This window comes from Protobothrops mucrosquamatus, unplaced genomic scaffold (assembly GCF_001527695.2).
Source record: "Protobothrops mucrosquamatus isolate PMUCROS unplaced genomic scaffold, P.Mucros_1.0 scaffold856, whole genome shotgun sequence".
NCBI classification, from domain to species: Eukaryota; Metazoa; Chordata; class Lepidosauria; order Squamata; family Viperidae; genus Protobothrops; species Protobothrops mucrosquamatus.
Genome location: NW_015387111.1, coordinates 351921 through 367561, shown reverse-complemented (window position 1 = coordinate 367561; position 15641 = coordinate 351921). Strand labels below are relative to the sequence as shown.

At 37.4% G+C, this 15641-nt stretch overlaps 1 protein-coding gene across 1 annotated transcript in view; it reads left to right on the top strand.

Annotated features, from left to right (window-relative positions):
- Positions 1 to 11589: 11589 nt before the first annotated feature.
- The window catches only part of CLMN (calmin), a 78191-nt gene continuing 74139 nt past the window's right edge, over positions 11590 to 15641 (top strand). Inside the window, exon 1 of the mRNA XM_015819068.1 lies at positions 11590 to 11686. Coding sequence (XP_015674554.1) covers positions 11641 to 11686 — 46 coding nt within the window. The 5' untranslated portion in view covers positions 11590 to 11640. The remainder of the gene's footprint in view (positions 11687 to 15641) is intronic.

Below are 15641 nucleotides of genomic sequence, written 5' to 3'. Positions count from 1 at the left end.
AGGGAAAAAATGGACCCAGGAAACCACAGACCAATCAGTTTAACATCAATACCTGGGAAAATCCTAGAAAAGATTATCAAAAAACAGATATGCGAATAACTAGAAGCAAAAAATTCAAAGAAGAGCAACTAAGATGATCAGGGGCCTGGAGACTAAAACATACGAAGAACGGCTATGGGATTTGGGTCTGGCTAGTCTAAGGAAAAGAAGAAATAGGGGAGACATGATAGCAGTGTTCCAGTATCTGAGGGGCTGCCACAAGGCAGAGGGGGCCAGGTTGTTCACCAAAGCACCAGATGGAAGGACGAGAAACAATGATTGGAAACTGACCAAAGAGAGAAGCAACCTGGAACTAAGGAGAAATTTCCTGACAGTGAGGACAATCAACCAGTGGAACAGCTTACCCCCAGAAATCATGGGCGCTCCTTCACTAGAGATTTTTAAGATGAGACTGGACATCCACTTGTCTGAGGCGATATAGGTTCTCGCTGCTCGAGCAGGGGGCTGGACTAGAAGACCTCCAAGGTCCCTTCTAGTTCTATTCTATTCTATTCTATTCTATTCTATTCTATTCTATTCTATTCTATTCTATCAGTTACTCTTGTCTTTATGCTTTGTTGTATATTGCCCAGATGACTGGGGTAATTTACCAAGAAGGAGAGGAGAGGAAAGAGGAGAGGAAATGAGAAACTTAGCATTGTACAAGCATAGGCTCCCACTCTTAAGGAATTTTTCCTCCCTCAAATGCTACCAACTGCATCATAGCTTCATGACATGTCTTAATATGGATTAATGTTCTTTTAGAGGTGAAGATTGGCTATCCAATTCACACAGTGGGTGTAAAAAGGAATTTTAATTTTATTTTTATGTAGTTCATTATTTCTATGGATTTTAACTTGCCTTTTGGGATAATTTATCCTTTCACGATAATTCACAAGTCATTAGAGTAAACTGCTTTGTGGCCTTGTTACTCATAGGAAACAATTGAACAAACATCAGCAAATGAGTCAGAAATATGTGGGCTGGCTCATAACTTGTCACGCTGACTTACATTCTCTTTTCCCCAGCCCTAAAATAAAAGAAAACTTAGAAATTTCCCACCAATTTCTATAAATTCTTGTTCAACTTAGAGGATGCGCTAGGATTACACCAAAACTTCTGTCTGTCTGTTTGTGTGTGTGTGTGTCTGTAGATTGTATGCATATAGGATTTAATCCCAGTCAAATTAAGGTCCAGGAAGTTTTTTTCTATTTTTGTTAGATACTTCTTCTCTTTTGGAATGCAGCCCAGATCTTTAACAAGACTCCTGCAAAATCCCTATTTAAATAGTTCTGTATTTTTTTCCTAATGCCCAGAATAATTTCCAGGTTAGCCAAATAGCCTATACACAATCAAGTACACAAAGAACTTATTATGTAAAATTAGATGTAAATCCATCATATTTGTTGAAATGGACATGATATCTCTGTGTCAAAGCATGCCATGATTGGCCAGCACCTCCAGTAAATGTTGGCTTTACAAATATAATGTCAAGTTTAACCTCCCTTTACACTCTATCCAGTACATGTTACTGACAGTAACAGTTGCTAAACTAATAAGAAGCACTACTTTAGTCCGAGCACATAGGATGGAGAGGGGGCATAGAACAAAAAATCCATATAGAATCCAAGTAACTTATAGACCTAATAACCAAGGTCATTGGTGGGTTTCTTTTAGATAGTGGTTCCATGTCAGCACCACATTTAGTCATTCATGTTGTGACAAGTGTTATTTTATTCATTTGTTCATCAGTTCATTCTACAAGTGTTTATAAGAATGATTCATCATTCAGAATATATATACCAATCCTCCAAATTTACGTTGGCTGCAAACTCTAGAAATGTTACTTTTGACCTATGGGTTATATCAGTTTGCAAAAACCTGATGTGCAGATCTTGATAGCCACACAATATTAGTTCAGGAAATAACCATATACTGGTCCTGACAATCTACATTATAAGCAACAACTGTCCATTTCTTGTGCCAGAAAACTATATTATCACTTAATATGATACAGGAACAGGTCAGTATTTCTCATTCCAAAGACTCTTAGCTGATTATTCCTTTGTATTTTATTTATATGGTAGTAAATGAATAACTTCTACCTAGAATAACATGGCTGCAATATTACACACAGTAAACACAGAAGATTTTAGTCTTAGAAGATTTTAGGTCAGATTTTTATTGCACTGGACCATGAATTAAGCATACTCATAAGATAGAAAAGTTACAAACTACTCAATTAAATATTTATTTCAATCATTATTGTGCATTATTTATTGAATAGTGCTCAGAACTTTTTTCCCCTGTTCTTTATGTCATATCTTCTTCCATAAGTATTTTGGCTGAAAACAACTGGGAAAAAATGTTCCCTCCACTACCTCATGATTAAAAAGTCTTTATAATCTTCTCAGCACTTGATTTTTCCTTCTGTTTCAACCATCATGTTGGATTGATTGTATTTATGATAAATATATCAGAACAGACTGTTGCAAGGATCTTTGCCATCTTCCTCTGCTGCATGAAACTGGAGATAAATGTTAAGACAGCAAATAACCTGGAGCTTTTGTAGAAAGATTAGCAGTTTGCTTGAATGATCAGGCACTTGGATCTAAAACCCAACACATTAAATAAAGGAAACAATTTATTCAGCCAAAAGATATGTATAAGCTATTCCCTGGTCAATCCTAATTTTAGCAAAAAAATAATAATAATATTCTACATAGATGAGATGAACAGAAGTGGAACTTGATGGTTGGGTGCAAGGATACCATCATGTTTTCTGTTTCTTGTTTTAGCTCGTTTGGTTTAATGGGTGGAGTGAAACCAACCTTTGTCATTTGTAAACTGTGGCTTATTTAGTAATCAAACAAATCATATGCTGAAACTGACCATCGGTCCTTCTAGCTCAGAATCATCTGTGTCTTGTGTCCCTGTATGCATGTTTTAATCAAATATAGATGTTTGAAGCTTCCACTTTTCACTTCAGCTTCCAATTTTGCTTCTTCTCAGGAAAGGAAGACCAAAAGTAATAATTTCAGGTCAAATTCAGAATTTACTTCTTCTAACCAGCCCAAGAGGAATGTGTTACTGTGTCCAACAACTTACATGTACTTTTGAACCAGTGCCCATGAAGAATTCCAGTTATTTTGCTTTGTAACACAAATAACAAGGGTAGTGCTAAATTTGGAAGAAAATTTGCACACTAACAAACTGTTACCTTTTGGATTCTAAGAAATATGAATTGTCTCCCCTTTTGTTATCTGAAGCAAAAGAATGTGAATGTAATCAGAATAACAGACTAAAAACAGAATAACAGAATTGGAAGGAACCTTGGAGGTCTTCTAGTCCAACCTCCACACTCTATACCATTTCAAACAAGTGGTTGTTCTTAAAAACCTTAAAAACCTCCAGTGATAGAGCACCCACGAAGGTAAACTTTTCCATTGATTAATTGTTCTATCAGGAAAGTTCGCCATATTTCTAGGTTGGTTCTCTCCTTGATTAGTTTCCATCCATTGCTTTTTGTTCTACCTTCAGTTGCTTTGGAGAACAGATTGATCCCCCTCTTTTTTTGTGGCAACCCCTGAGATATTGGAACACTGCTATTATATCACCTCTGATCCTTCTTTTCATTAAACTAGAGATCATTTATGTTTTAGCAATTGTTCATGTTTTAGCCTCCAGTCCCCTAATCATCTTTTTTGCTCTTCTCTGCACAGTTTGTAGATTCTCAAATTCTCAAATTCCCAATGCACAGAATTATAAAGAAAACGTATAGACTACTGTGTTAAAGCCTTTGCGCGATGCATAAATGAAAGCATCTCCAGGAGATTACTATTTGCATCAAAGTTAGAGAGGAGGTTATGGACTTCTTGAAGTAATTTACAATGGTGCATTCCTTTTGATAACAAACAAGGGAAAGATCTCCAAATCAAAATAGGGCTACTAGTCTGGACTACAACGGTTAGACAAATAATTTTTGCTACCATCTCATAGTCTTCCAGATTGTTTGCAGTCCTAAACTGGTAGCCCTAAATTAATTTGGAGGGGAATTCTTTGTGCCTTAAAGCACCTGGCATCCAAAAAGCATTTCATATAAATGTCAAGACTATTGACTCTGTTAGACAGCAAAGATCCAGGGATACTGAGTCTTTCACTAGCAAACCCATTCATTTGGCAAACTTATACTGTGTTTCATCTGAACGCAGAAAATGAAATTATTTTGCTAAACCGTATTATGAACTATAAGTGTGTCCTGTGATCATCAATGACAACTGGTAAATAAAGTGGTAAATAAAAGTACTAGAAAATGTGAAAGATGTTTAGGGAAAAATAAGGACCAGATTTGTGTGTGTGTATGAGAGAGAGAGAGAGAGAGAGAGAGAGAGAGAGAGAGAGAGAGAGAGAGAGAGGCAGTCAGGCAGAGAGAGAAAAATATTATTTTCCACTGTTCTGTGTTAAACCCAGGAGGCAGAATCAGAAATAAAGAATCCCGTTTATCCGCTCCTGCTCAAGTTCTGAATGCTCGCAGAATCTGCGGTTTAGAGATGTATAAATGTTTTGCCTCCGCCTCCGCCCCTCTCTTTTGCAGCTTGGGAGGTTTTGATCTCCCGCCCGCGCTTGTTTTTCTTCTTCTCCGCCACCACGCGTGGCTTGAAGTCCCCGAGCCAGAAAACAAAGCTACATTTTATTTTTCCTTTCTTTGAACGGACGCCGCCGCCGCCGCCGCCGCCGCCGCCGCTGTCCAACAATAGGAGGCTCCTGCCGGGCACCGGAATCTCCGTGGATCCTTTTGCAGCTCTCCTCCCCTCCTCCTTTGCATTGTCCCACCCCCCTCACCAATTGGCGATCTTAAAAATGATTAATCCGGCTCAATTTTTTTTTTTCGGCTTGCCGAAAAGGGGCGGGAACACGGCGAGGCGAGGCGCGGCTTGGAGCGGAGCGAGGCGCGTGAATGGGCGCCCGGAGTGAGCTTCACGCGTCCTGCTTTCCAGTAAACATTAACCTGAAGCTGCGTGCGTGGTGCCTCAGCCCCGACTCTAGCCAAACTTGCGGCTGCGTCACGCCAGGGAGAAACATCCCAGGATGCAGCTTAGAAATCTCAGGAATTCCCATCGCCGCCCTTTCAAAACTTGAGCCCACCCGGGGTGGGGGTGGGGAGTGAGGGGGGGGCCCTCTGGATCTGCTTTCAAGCGCCCCACCTTTCACCTGCGCGCTCTGCCTCTCTCCCTCCCCGCCTCCCCTTTCGGGTTCGCGTAAAGTGAAGCCTGAGAGCCCGGGGCGCTCTGATCTACCTCGCGGGCGACCGGTGGCTCTGGCTCGGCCCCCCCTCCTCTCCGTCCAGCTCTTCTCCCTTCCCCTCTTCCTTTCTGGGTAAGCTGTTCCTCCCCCTCCCCGCGTGCTTTTTTCCCCCCCTTCCCTTTCTTTCTCATTCTCTCCCTCTCTCTCCTTTCGAGGATCAGTTTGGGTTTTGTTTGGGGGGAGGGCGGAGTTGAAGTGCACTGAAAGGTTCCCCGCTTTTGCAGCCGCGGTGTTAAAAGCCATCCCCACGTCTACCTGATCCTTCATGGCTGGGAGCGAATGGGACTGGTTTCAGCGGGAGGAGCTGATCGGACAGATTAGCGACATCAGAGTCCAAAATCTCCAAGGTAAATAATAATAATATTTTCCCCCACCCTTCCTCCTCGTGTATGTATGTTTGCCTGCGTGTGTGCGCGCGCATACGTCTATACCCTGGAGTGGGCTTGCCAGATGGATTCGATTTAAGAGACTTGGAAAACTAGGATCCCTTCCTTTCCCTGCCCCCCATTCCAGCCCCCCCCCCCCGTCTTGTTCTTAATTCCGTCTGTGCATTTGAGCGCTGTTTCCTTTTCGCGGGCTACTTTGATCTGCTCTGCTTGGAAGTAAAAAAAGAAGAAAAAGTCACGGTGCTGCATTTATGTAGAGGCTTCAGGATAAGATAGTTGCCGCTGGAGCTGCAGGGGTGTTTGGTGTTTGGAGGCCCGAAGTTTATTGGGAAGGCACTTAATTTGTGTAGTACCTAAGCTGTCCTTGTTTTTTTTTTTAGTTGTAACATTTTAGATAAATCGGTAGCCCTGAAATTTCTGTGAAATGGATTGTAGCAGCTGAAGTTCGAAAGGTGTTGAGTTCAGATGAAACTGATACAAAGTAAATCATAGTTCACTAGTGAAATTAACCATTGGCCAGTTTTGGGTGGCCATCTAAGGCCAGCTGATTGGTGGGACTCCTGCCAAGCAACCTGGCTTGGATAGGTTTTGTAAGATGCCATACTATTATGTAATGAGGTTTTGCAAGTACAAATTCTTTTCTCCAGTTTTCTCTATGTCTCTTTCTAAAATATCATAAATGGATTTAAAATGGAAAAAGTATATTCCAGGCAGATACAGCAAGGAAAAAGTTGTTGCAAATGTATGTAACATTTTTCTCCATATCATGCTTCTAAAAAAGTAATTACACCTTGTTCTCTTGGCCCACCTGAAAAACTCCACTCAAGTATATCTACTACCATCTAAGGCCAATAAAAGTTTCTGTACTTCCTATCTCCAGAAAGCATTCCTGGTTAAAAGCATAGTTTTTCAGGGGATAGCATCTGATGAAATAACAGGTAATATTACAATGAAGGCTTTTCAGAGAAGCTTTTGGGAGATGATTAATTTGAAGGAAGAGGAACTGCTAGAAACAGAATCTTAAAGTCTGCCTTGTAGAAATGCAGTTTCTGGGAGCTAAGATTCTTGGAGCTATTTTACAATATAAAGACAAATATACCTCTGATTCTTTCTGGAATATATTTATACCTACATTGTGAGTCAATATTTTTAAACATGGGAAGAGAGGCTGAACATACACTGAACACAGTATGTTCAGTGATGCCTAACCCTTCTATGTTGGCCTTGATTTCCCTCACCATATTTTATTAAGGGGCGATATTAAGGATGGAAATGTCCAAAGTCCTATGTTAATGATCCAACATCTGCAGTGAAACACAGAATAAAATTTGTTCACTTAACCCAAGGTTCAGTTATCTTTATATGAAAAATGTTCTGCCTTATGTCAGATGAATAGTGGACCTCTCAGACTTCTGCAATCCAGAATATATTGAATTCTGCATTTCCCACAATTCCAGGCCACCATAGGCCTTGTAAGTCATGTAACCCTGTGGTATGATTTGCTGTATAGAATATCTTTTATTTTTCAGTCTTGCATCTGAATGAGTCTGAATAGACTTACTGCCTAGAATGAAATCATAAGGCAACACTTTATATACTTTCTGAATGAAAATAGGAAGAACCATTCTTCAAGAAACAGTTCATATTTTTCATATAAAAGATTAAGTTCAGTCCTTAGCATTTCCAGACAGGGCTAGAGTTGTGGACAATGAATGGAAGACTCCTGTCTAAAACCAGGAACCAGTGGCAACTGTAGTAAACACAGTGATACCAAAATGACAACAGATGCATGATGCATCTAGGGTCAACATACTTACTGCTAGCAAGCAAAGCAAGTATATATTAATAGCACTTGTGGAATATGTCTTCACATGTGTTTTTGTATTTTCCCTCTTGCTTGCTTCCCCCCTTAACCATGTCTATAACCATTGCCAGTTATTAAAGACAATTTTGGGTTAAGTGACCAGTAGTCATAAAACAATAGGTCCCTTGTCCTTGTCCTATGTTATAGAAACTAGAAAGATCTGATTGCTAATAGAAGATATTTACATATAATCTCAAGAGAATTCTAGTGGCTGCTGCTTGACCTAGACCAGGGGTAGGCAACCTTGGCTCTTTTATGACGGAATTCTGGGAGTTGAAGTCCATGAGTCATAAAAGAGCCAAGGTTGCCTACCCCTGACCTAGACATACTGCATTGGTTAATCTGACCTAGATGCTACCATTCTTAAAAACACTCTCTGTTCTATGAGTAAGGGATTTTGAGAATTTTTCCTACACATTTTGTAACCATCTGTCTCCTTCATGTTGTTTCCCAAAAAGTATAGTTTTCCCTGTGAATATTTGATATTGGACATATCAATAAAGAAAAAAAATATACAGAATAGTATTTGGATTGTGTTTGATGGTATTTTTTCATATTGGAGCATATTCTGAAGCAAAAGTGAAGCAAGCTGAAAGCTGGTGATCTCTGCAGAATATCTTGATTCCACCTGAAAGTATAAACAAAACAATGTTTAGCTGAATAAATAATCATAATTAATTAATCATGGCAAAATTAAAATGGACCCCCAAATACATTTTATAGCAGTCATAAGAAAAATTTCTTCATCTGATATCTCTGTTATTCCATGGAACTATCTTAGAAAGTCAGCATAAATGCTTTTAGATTTACTGTTCCTTATTAATTTAGCTACTTGTGTTCCAGCTTTCTCACCCCTTAATATATTTTTCAAAGCCCAGGTTTACATAAACTTACATTTACAATCAATGAAGATATTCCACATGTCAGTTTAATGTTATGGTTCGTATTATGCTAGAACTGGAGAAAAACCTGCTTCAAAGTTCTCAGTGTACTTTAGAAAATCTCTTTTCTCTTCTGCCAGCCTACTTCACAGGGTGGCTATGAGGATCAAAGGAAGAACTTTATATGCCATGTTGAATTGTTGAAAAAAAGTTGTGATATAAATGTAATACATATGTTGATGAGCTTATGACACAGATTTCAGCCAGAAATGCAAACACTTGAATATATACTCTGCTGGATTTAATGGTATCTTTTTTCCCAAGTGACCAAGTGATTTTAAGATAGGATAAATCTTTAATAGAACTCAGTTGACTTTTTATCCAGTTACTCCATTTATATTTGGATTTGTGTATCAAATGGTCTGCTAGCATTGGCTGAAATACAAGATAAAAGGGAGAACTGGAGATTGTATCTGATGGCCTCTCTAGACTCTATCAAATAAAAGAAAGTAGCATGTTTTCTGCACAATTATTTTTCTTTTATTCCACTCTTCCCCTTTGCAGGAAAGCACCCAAAGCACTTGCAACATCTAACAGAATTAAAATAATAATCTAGGTAAGACAACAATAGTAAAAACAGCATAAAAATACAATTCACAAAGATGAACCTATAAATAATTCATAAGAATTTAAACAGCATCAAGAGCTTAAAAGTTACTGAAAGAGAAAAGTCCTTCAGTATTGGCAACATACCAGTAAAGATTTAGGGTTATTGATTCTTGCATAATGATTGATGGTTTAGGGTAACTGCAAAAAAAAAGAAAAAGAAAAAGAAAAAGAAAGAAAAAAGAAAAGAGTTATGAACTGGGGTGAATCTCATAGACTGTATTTAACAGTAAAACATATTTTGCATCTTCTGAAGTTTCCTTCAATATTGGAAACAAAATTAAGTGATGTCAAAATAGTGGTGGAGTTACACTTAATATACTTAAAATAGTTAAAAACTAAAGCTATGCAGTTCTTTGGATATGAATATGATGTCTGTCTGCTGCTCTTTAAAATAAGCACATTCTTTTGGGGGTTGTGGTTATTCTGCAATTACCATCAATTTGGGGGTATACACAACTGCTTTGAAGCATTGTGAGCAGGTGCTCCATAGCATTGCACAATCTTAATCAAAAGTGCTGTGTAGTCATTAGGAGCCAAAACTGATTTCATGACATAGAACAAGAAAGAGGGGAGGGAGATTTTCCACAAATAAATAAATTGTTTCTACTCATCTGTGCAATGTGGTCCAGCATAACTCTCCTTATTATCCCACTCACTGGGTTTTTGCATTAGGTAAGCCCTCACAAGTAAAAGAATTACCCAAAATATTAAAACTCATCTTAATTTGGAGAATCCATATTTTGCTGCTCCTGGAATATAATACCAAGAAACCTGAAACTTTAACACTTACATGGTAAGAGCCAACCAATGATATAGGAATCACTTGAGCAGGTTGCTCAATTACTTGCTTAGAAATATATAGAAATTATAGGACTTATAAAAGTAAGAATAGAATTACACTTAAAAAAATATGTTGTTCAACTTTGGCCACCTTTCTAACCAGACAGCCCCCCCTTTTTTTGTGGGGGTGAGGCTGCAGTCATAAAAAGGTTTGAAATACATTCCAAAAGTGAAAAATATAGATTTCAACAGTTTATCTAATCAGAGTTTGGCCTATGGTCTGATGAAACATATCGTATTTGATATTCCTATGAGGGCATTAGAATGGACAAACTCAGAACTAGACAGGTTTGCTGCAATAAAACAAAGCACAGATGTCAGCTGCCCCATAGAGAAATAATTGGCTTCTCAAAGTTTTTCTCAAAAAGAAATAAAAGTGTTTCAGTGAGAACTTAACTAATTGTAAAAGATAATAAGACAGCATCTCAATATTCATTTAAATCTAGCTTAGCATGTGCTTGAATCCTGCCGTTGAGCTTTATGAAGTCATCACCATAGTTATGTCTAAGTACAAAATGTGAATCCTTCTGTTGTAATTTATTGAGGATGACAGTTAAAATGAACAATGACTTGATGTGATATGTAAATCCATCACTGGTGAGGTATAGCTACTAGAAGATTAGATCAGAATTATGGAGTGACTTAGGGTAGATCATTATCATTTATTACAATTGCATTAATTCATAATGTGGCTGTTGGCATTTTAGCTTGTTTCCTGAACCTGTCAATAAGTGTTTATATAGTAAATGAGCAAATACTAAGCAAGGCATGGCACAGAGCAATGTGTAATGACAGCTATTATCTCTCAGGTTGTGTTAACAAAATGCACTATGCATCTATTTCACTTTTAATATTAGCTAAAATCCTTTTAAATGACATGAAGGGCACTAGGCTAATTTTGAAACAAATTTTCTATTTTTATTATTATAATTAGCAATAGCACCTAGACTACTTTAAGCAGTTCTCATTACAATTACTAACATTTCAACTTTTCATAAATATGTTAGCATTCTCACTTATGTATTGTGTAATATTAGCTAGTTAGTTTGCGTATTATTATTTATATGTTTATCTTCTTTATATGCAATTTGTCTTTATCATTTACAGTTTCTACTTTGCTCCATTAGTAGTAATTCTCTATTATTGAGCATCTGTTATTACAGAAATAACTTTTAAAACATTATTTCACTGAATATTATACTGTTTCCAAATGTTACAAATAGCATTTTCTTAATATGGCATTACCAGTATTTTTATGTACTGGATTATATTCTTAATAACATGTATTGAACTTGATATACTTTTCTATTGCAACAAAGTTCACCTTAATTATCATTATGATAAAATCATTATTTCAGACATGCTGACAGATTTCTCGATATAATTGAAAAAAATTCTTTTTGCTCTTTACTAAAACCAGACAGATCCTGTATATGATATTTGCTACTATGGTTAATACAAAGGTTTTCTTATTGCTTTAAAGGCATTTTCAAACCTTTCTTGTAGAATGCAGAATATTGCTTATCTCTGTGGGCATGGAAATAACTTAATGTGAAGGTATTTGAAGAAATTGCCAGGCCTTGAAAGGATCCAATGAATTGATTCCCATTTCCAAAAAGGAGAGATAATAAGCGTGCCAGCTGCAGAGGTTTTCCTTATGCAATATCTGTTCAACAAATCACGAAATATTAATTTATGTAAAGGTATGATGTAAGACTGACTATATCTACTGTCTTTATAAAGTGTTCTCTTTAAACTGGTTTGTCAACTTTTTAGAACATATTTTGAATGCATTTGTATTATATGTAACTCTTTTTTAAATTGAAACATAGTTTATGAAATGGGATTGTCTGGGTTCTCCAAAATAAGCCATAAAACAATCACATTGGTTTGGTTTGACATAAAAAAGCACATTTAGCCATACATTAGACCAGTGGTTCTCAACCTTTTTAATGCCGCGACCCCAACCGGTCGTAAGTCGAGGACTAAACCGGTCGTACGTCGAGGACTAAACTGGTCGTAAGTCGAGGACTAAACCGGTCGTAAGTTGAGGACTACCCAACCGGTTGTAAGTCGAGGACTTTCCCTGCCCGGGAGTGCCGCGCATGCGTGCTTCCACCCCCTGCGCCGGCCGAGGCGTAGCTGGCAAGCGGCAGAGACGGAGCAGGCCGACCACCAGCTGGCCCAGCCCAAGGGAGGTAAGGCACCCGCCGGAAAAGGGGGAAAAAAATGGCATACAAAAAAAATGGCGTACAAAAAAATGGCAGAATGCCTTGCTTGGCGACCCCCATGAAATGGTTGATCGACCCCAAATGGGGTCCCGACCCACAGGTTGAGAACCACTGCATTAGACAAGCACATTATAACACAGCATGTTATCCAAATTCAGTGAATGCATTTGTGGTAGGTTTTTCTCCCCGAAAAAACAAGCAAAAGGATTTCTCTCTGTTCAACATGACCAATATGAACTTTGAACCTGTGGTCCTGTCATCATTAGCATCACACTATATACCACTGTGCTAGCCAGCAGTAAAGTTTCTGATAAGAATTGATTGTGAAACTCCAGTGCTCTGATTGATGTCTGACCATCTTAATATACAGTATGGCTTTATTGGTTCTGGTTTAGCAGATTGTAGAAATCCAGTCAATTATAATTTGTTCAGTAATCTTAGTGAGATAACCAGGTCATAGAATATTGGGGAAATTAGGAGTTTAACATGCCAGAATTGTGATATAACATACATGCTACAGCAATCCTCCAGTTAAGTGCCCACTTTGTTTATTCATTCAGTGTGAATTTTCAGAGCACCGGAAGATTTTTTTTTAAGTACTTTAGCATGGAATACTTTGGCTTGAAGTATGAAGAAATGTTTGCTATCTCTCTGTCTAGCTATCTATCATTTCATAATAGGATAGTGCAGGAGTTGAAAACCCAGTAGCTTCACCTTCTAAAGGCTGTTCCAGAGCACATCTGCTAAGGCAGGGGTCTCCAACCTTGGCAACTTGACTACATGCTGGCTGAGGAATTCTGGGAGTTGAAGTCCACACTGGTAAAGTTGCCAAGGTTGGAGACCCCTGTGCTAATGTATAAAATCTGGGAATGGTAATACAGGTGTCTTAAAAAAAATTGTAAGAGGATATCTCAAATTTAGGAATGAATTTTCCCCAGGATTAAAAAAAAGGAAATGGTGATTGTCTTCATTCTCCCTAATATAATGTTCTTCCTAATATAATGTAAGAAAAGTTTATTTTAATAAAGTAGAATTTGGATCTAAATTAATGGTTGAGACCATGTATGCTTATCTTGTTGAATCTACCTGTTTTGCATAGAGCCTGTCGTGTGGATTGTTAGAAATCTTTAGTCAGAGATGCCAAGACATTGCAGATAGCAACATAGTAGACAGAATTTTAAATTTTACTGACTTGATAGTATAAAGGTAATAACAGAAGAGAATAACAGAGTTGGAAGGGACCTTGGAGGTCTTCTACTTCAACCTAGAAACTACATCAACTACTTTTCCCTCCTCTGGTAATTCTCCAGTGCTCCAGGATCTTTGAAAGATATGGTTCAGAGATTCTGAGATCACGTCTGCCAGTTCCTTCAGACCCTTAGGGTGTAATCCATCTGGTCCTGGTGATTTGAACTTGTTTAGCGTGGATAGGTGTTGTCTTACCATTTTCTTGCCCTTTTTTGACTTGTATTCCTAATCTGTCTTATTATGCTACTGCTTTTGGTAGCTTTGACACTCTGAATAGGTCTACATTCTTTTTTGTATTTGGAAATTTACATGCATCTATAAAAATACTGGATGAATTGTCATCTGTTAATGTAGAAAATGCAACAAATGTGAAATCTACCATGGTGCAATTCATGACATTCTTCTTATTGGTGGGTTTTGCTCTTTTTTGTGTGGTTTGGTACAGTTTGCTGTGCATAGTTGTATAGCATCTATGTAGTTGCTGAGAGTCAATACCAACTTGATGGCACATAATTTTAGACTAGTGTAGTTGATCTTTACAATAAGAAGTTAATTATCAGTTTTTGATATAAGCTATCACTAATTTTACACAGATGTTTTTTGCATAATAGGGACTTCAGAGGCAAAATAAAAGGTACCTGATGTGTAAAAATATCTGACCTGTGAATAATAATAATAATAATAATAATAATAATAATAATAATAATAATAATAATAATAATAATAATAATAATAATAATAATAATAATAAAGTTGGAAGGGACCTTGGAGGTCATCTAGTCCAACCCCCTGCTCAGGCAGGAAACCCTATACAGTACCATTTCAGACAAATGTCATGATGGGATAGACTATTAGAGGGTTTGCAGGTTATGATATAGTTTTGTTTGAACTTTGTAGTGTGTGATTTCACCTGCTATGGCCTCTTCAACAGCATTATTCAAAAGGTTTTAAGACAATCTTAGTCCACAGTCCATGTCTTTGTGTCTTATGCCAGATAATTTCATAAATTAATTTTGAACTATAGAAACACATTTTGTTGATTTCTCAAGGTGAGGCTGAAACAGATAGCAAGATGAGGTTTAAATTGATAGTTACTTATGTCCAAGTAGGTGTATTTTGTTGAAATTGGGTCTACTCTACTTACCAATACTTTGATTAAATAACGCCTTTAGATAAATTCAATTGATATGGCTTGCCTAGTGAATGAAATGACGTGTGTGTGTGTGTGTGTGTCTGTGTTGTAATGTAATGGTATACTCATTAGTAAACAAGTTAATTGTATCTTCTAGTTAGAACTTGCAATTTTAAAACTGCCTCCATTTTTAATTAATCTTTTTGCAATCAACAGACTGTTTATTGAACAAGTATTCAAGAAAATATGCATCTATAAACAAAATGTGCTACTCAAAGGCTGAAAAATGCACTTTTCCAAAACCTCCTTAAAGTAATTTTTACTCTTGGCATCATTAGCAGTTGCCATGGTGCTAGGAAAGACACAGTTAAAAATATCACAACCCAAATAATTAGGTAGCAATACCATTCTAATTTTACTGCTTTACAGATTTTCCATTAAATTCACTATTCCAAATCTGCTACCTTCCAGATACATTAGACTACAACATCCATCTTCCATAAGCTGAGACTACCAATGGTCTTTAGACTAGAGAGAGGGTGAGGGCTGCCCTGTGTGGATGAAGGCAGAAAAGAGATGTGGGTCAACATATGAAAAAAAAATCTACTATTGGTTTGTAAGATGTCTATAGTCTTTTGGACTGGGAGGCTATAACAGCATATTAAAATTGGAGTAGTTTAAATATGTTAAGGTTTAGCACATTTTACATCTTTGTATCAATCTTTAATCAATTTCATCAATTAATCAATTATTTAATCAAATATAGATATAGTTGTGTGTGTGTATAAAACTCAAGATGGGCAAACAAACCTAATACTCCTGGCTCGGAGCCATTAAGACCATGCCTATCATATTTCAAGTTATTAGCTTAATGGGTGTCATTTTGTAATGGTGGGAATACTTTTTTAAAAATGTCCTTAGGAAATAAGGGGCACCTTCCAGTTTGCCAAGTTCACACCACTACTGTGAAAACTGAACTGGTTGCCAGTTTTGCTTCCAGGTGCAATTCATTGTGTTGATTAGCACACTTTAAATCAACTTTAAAGA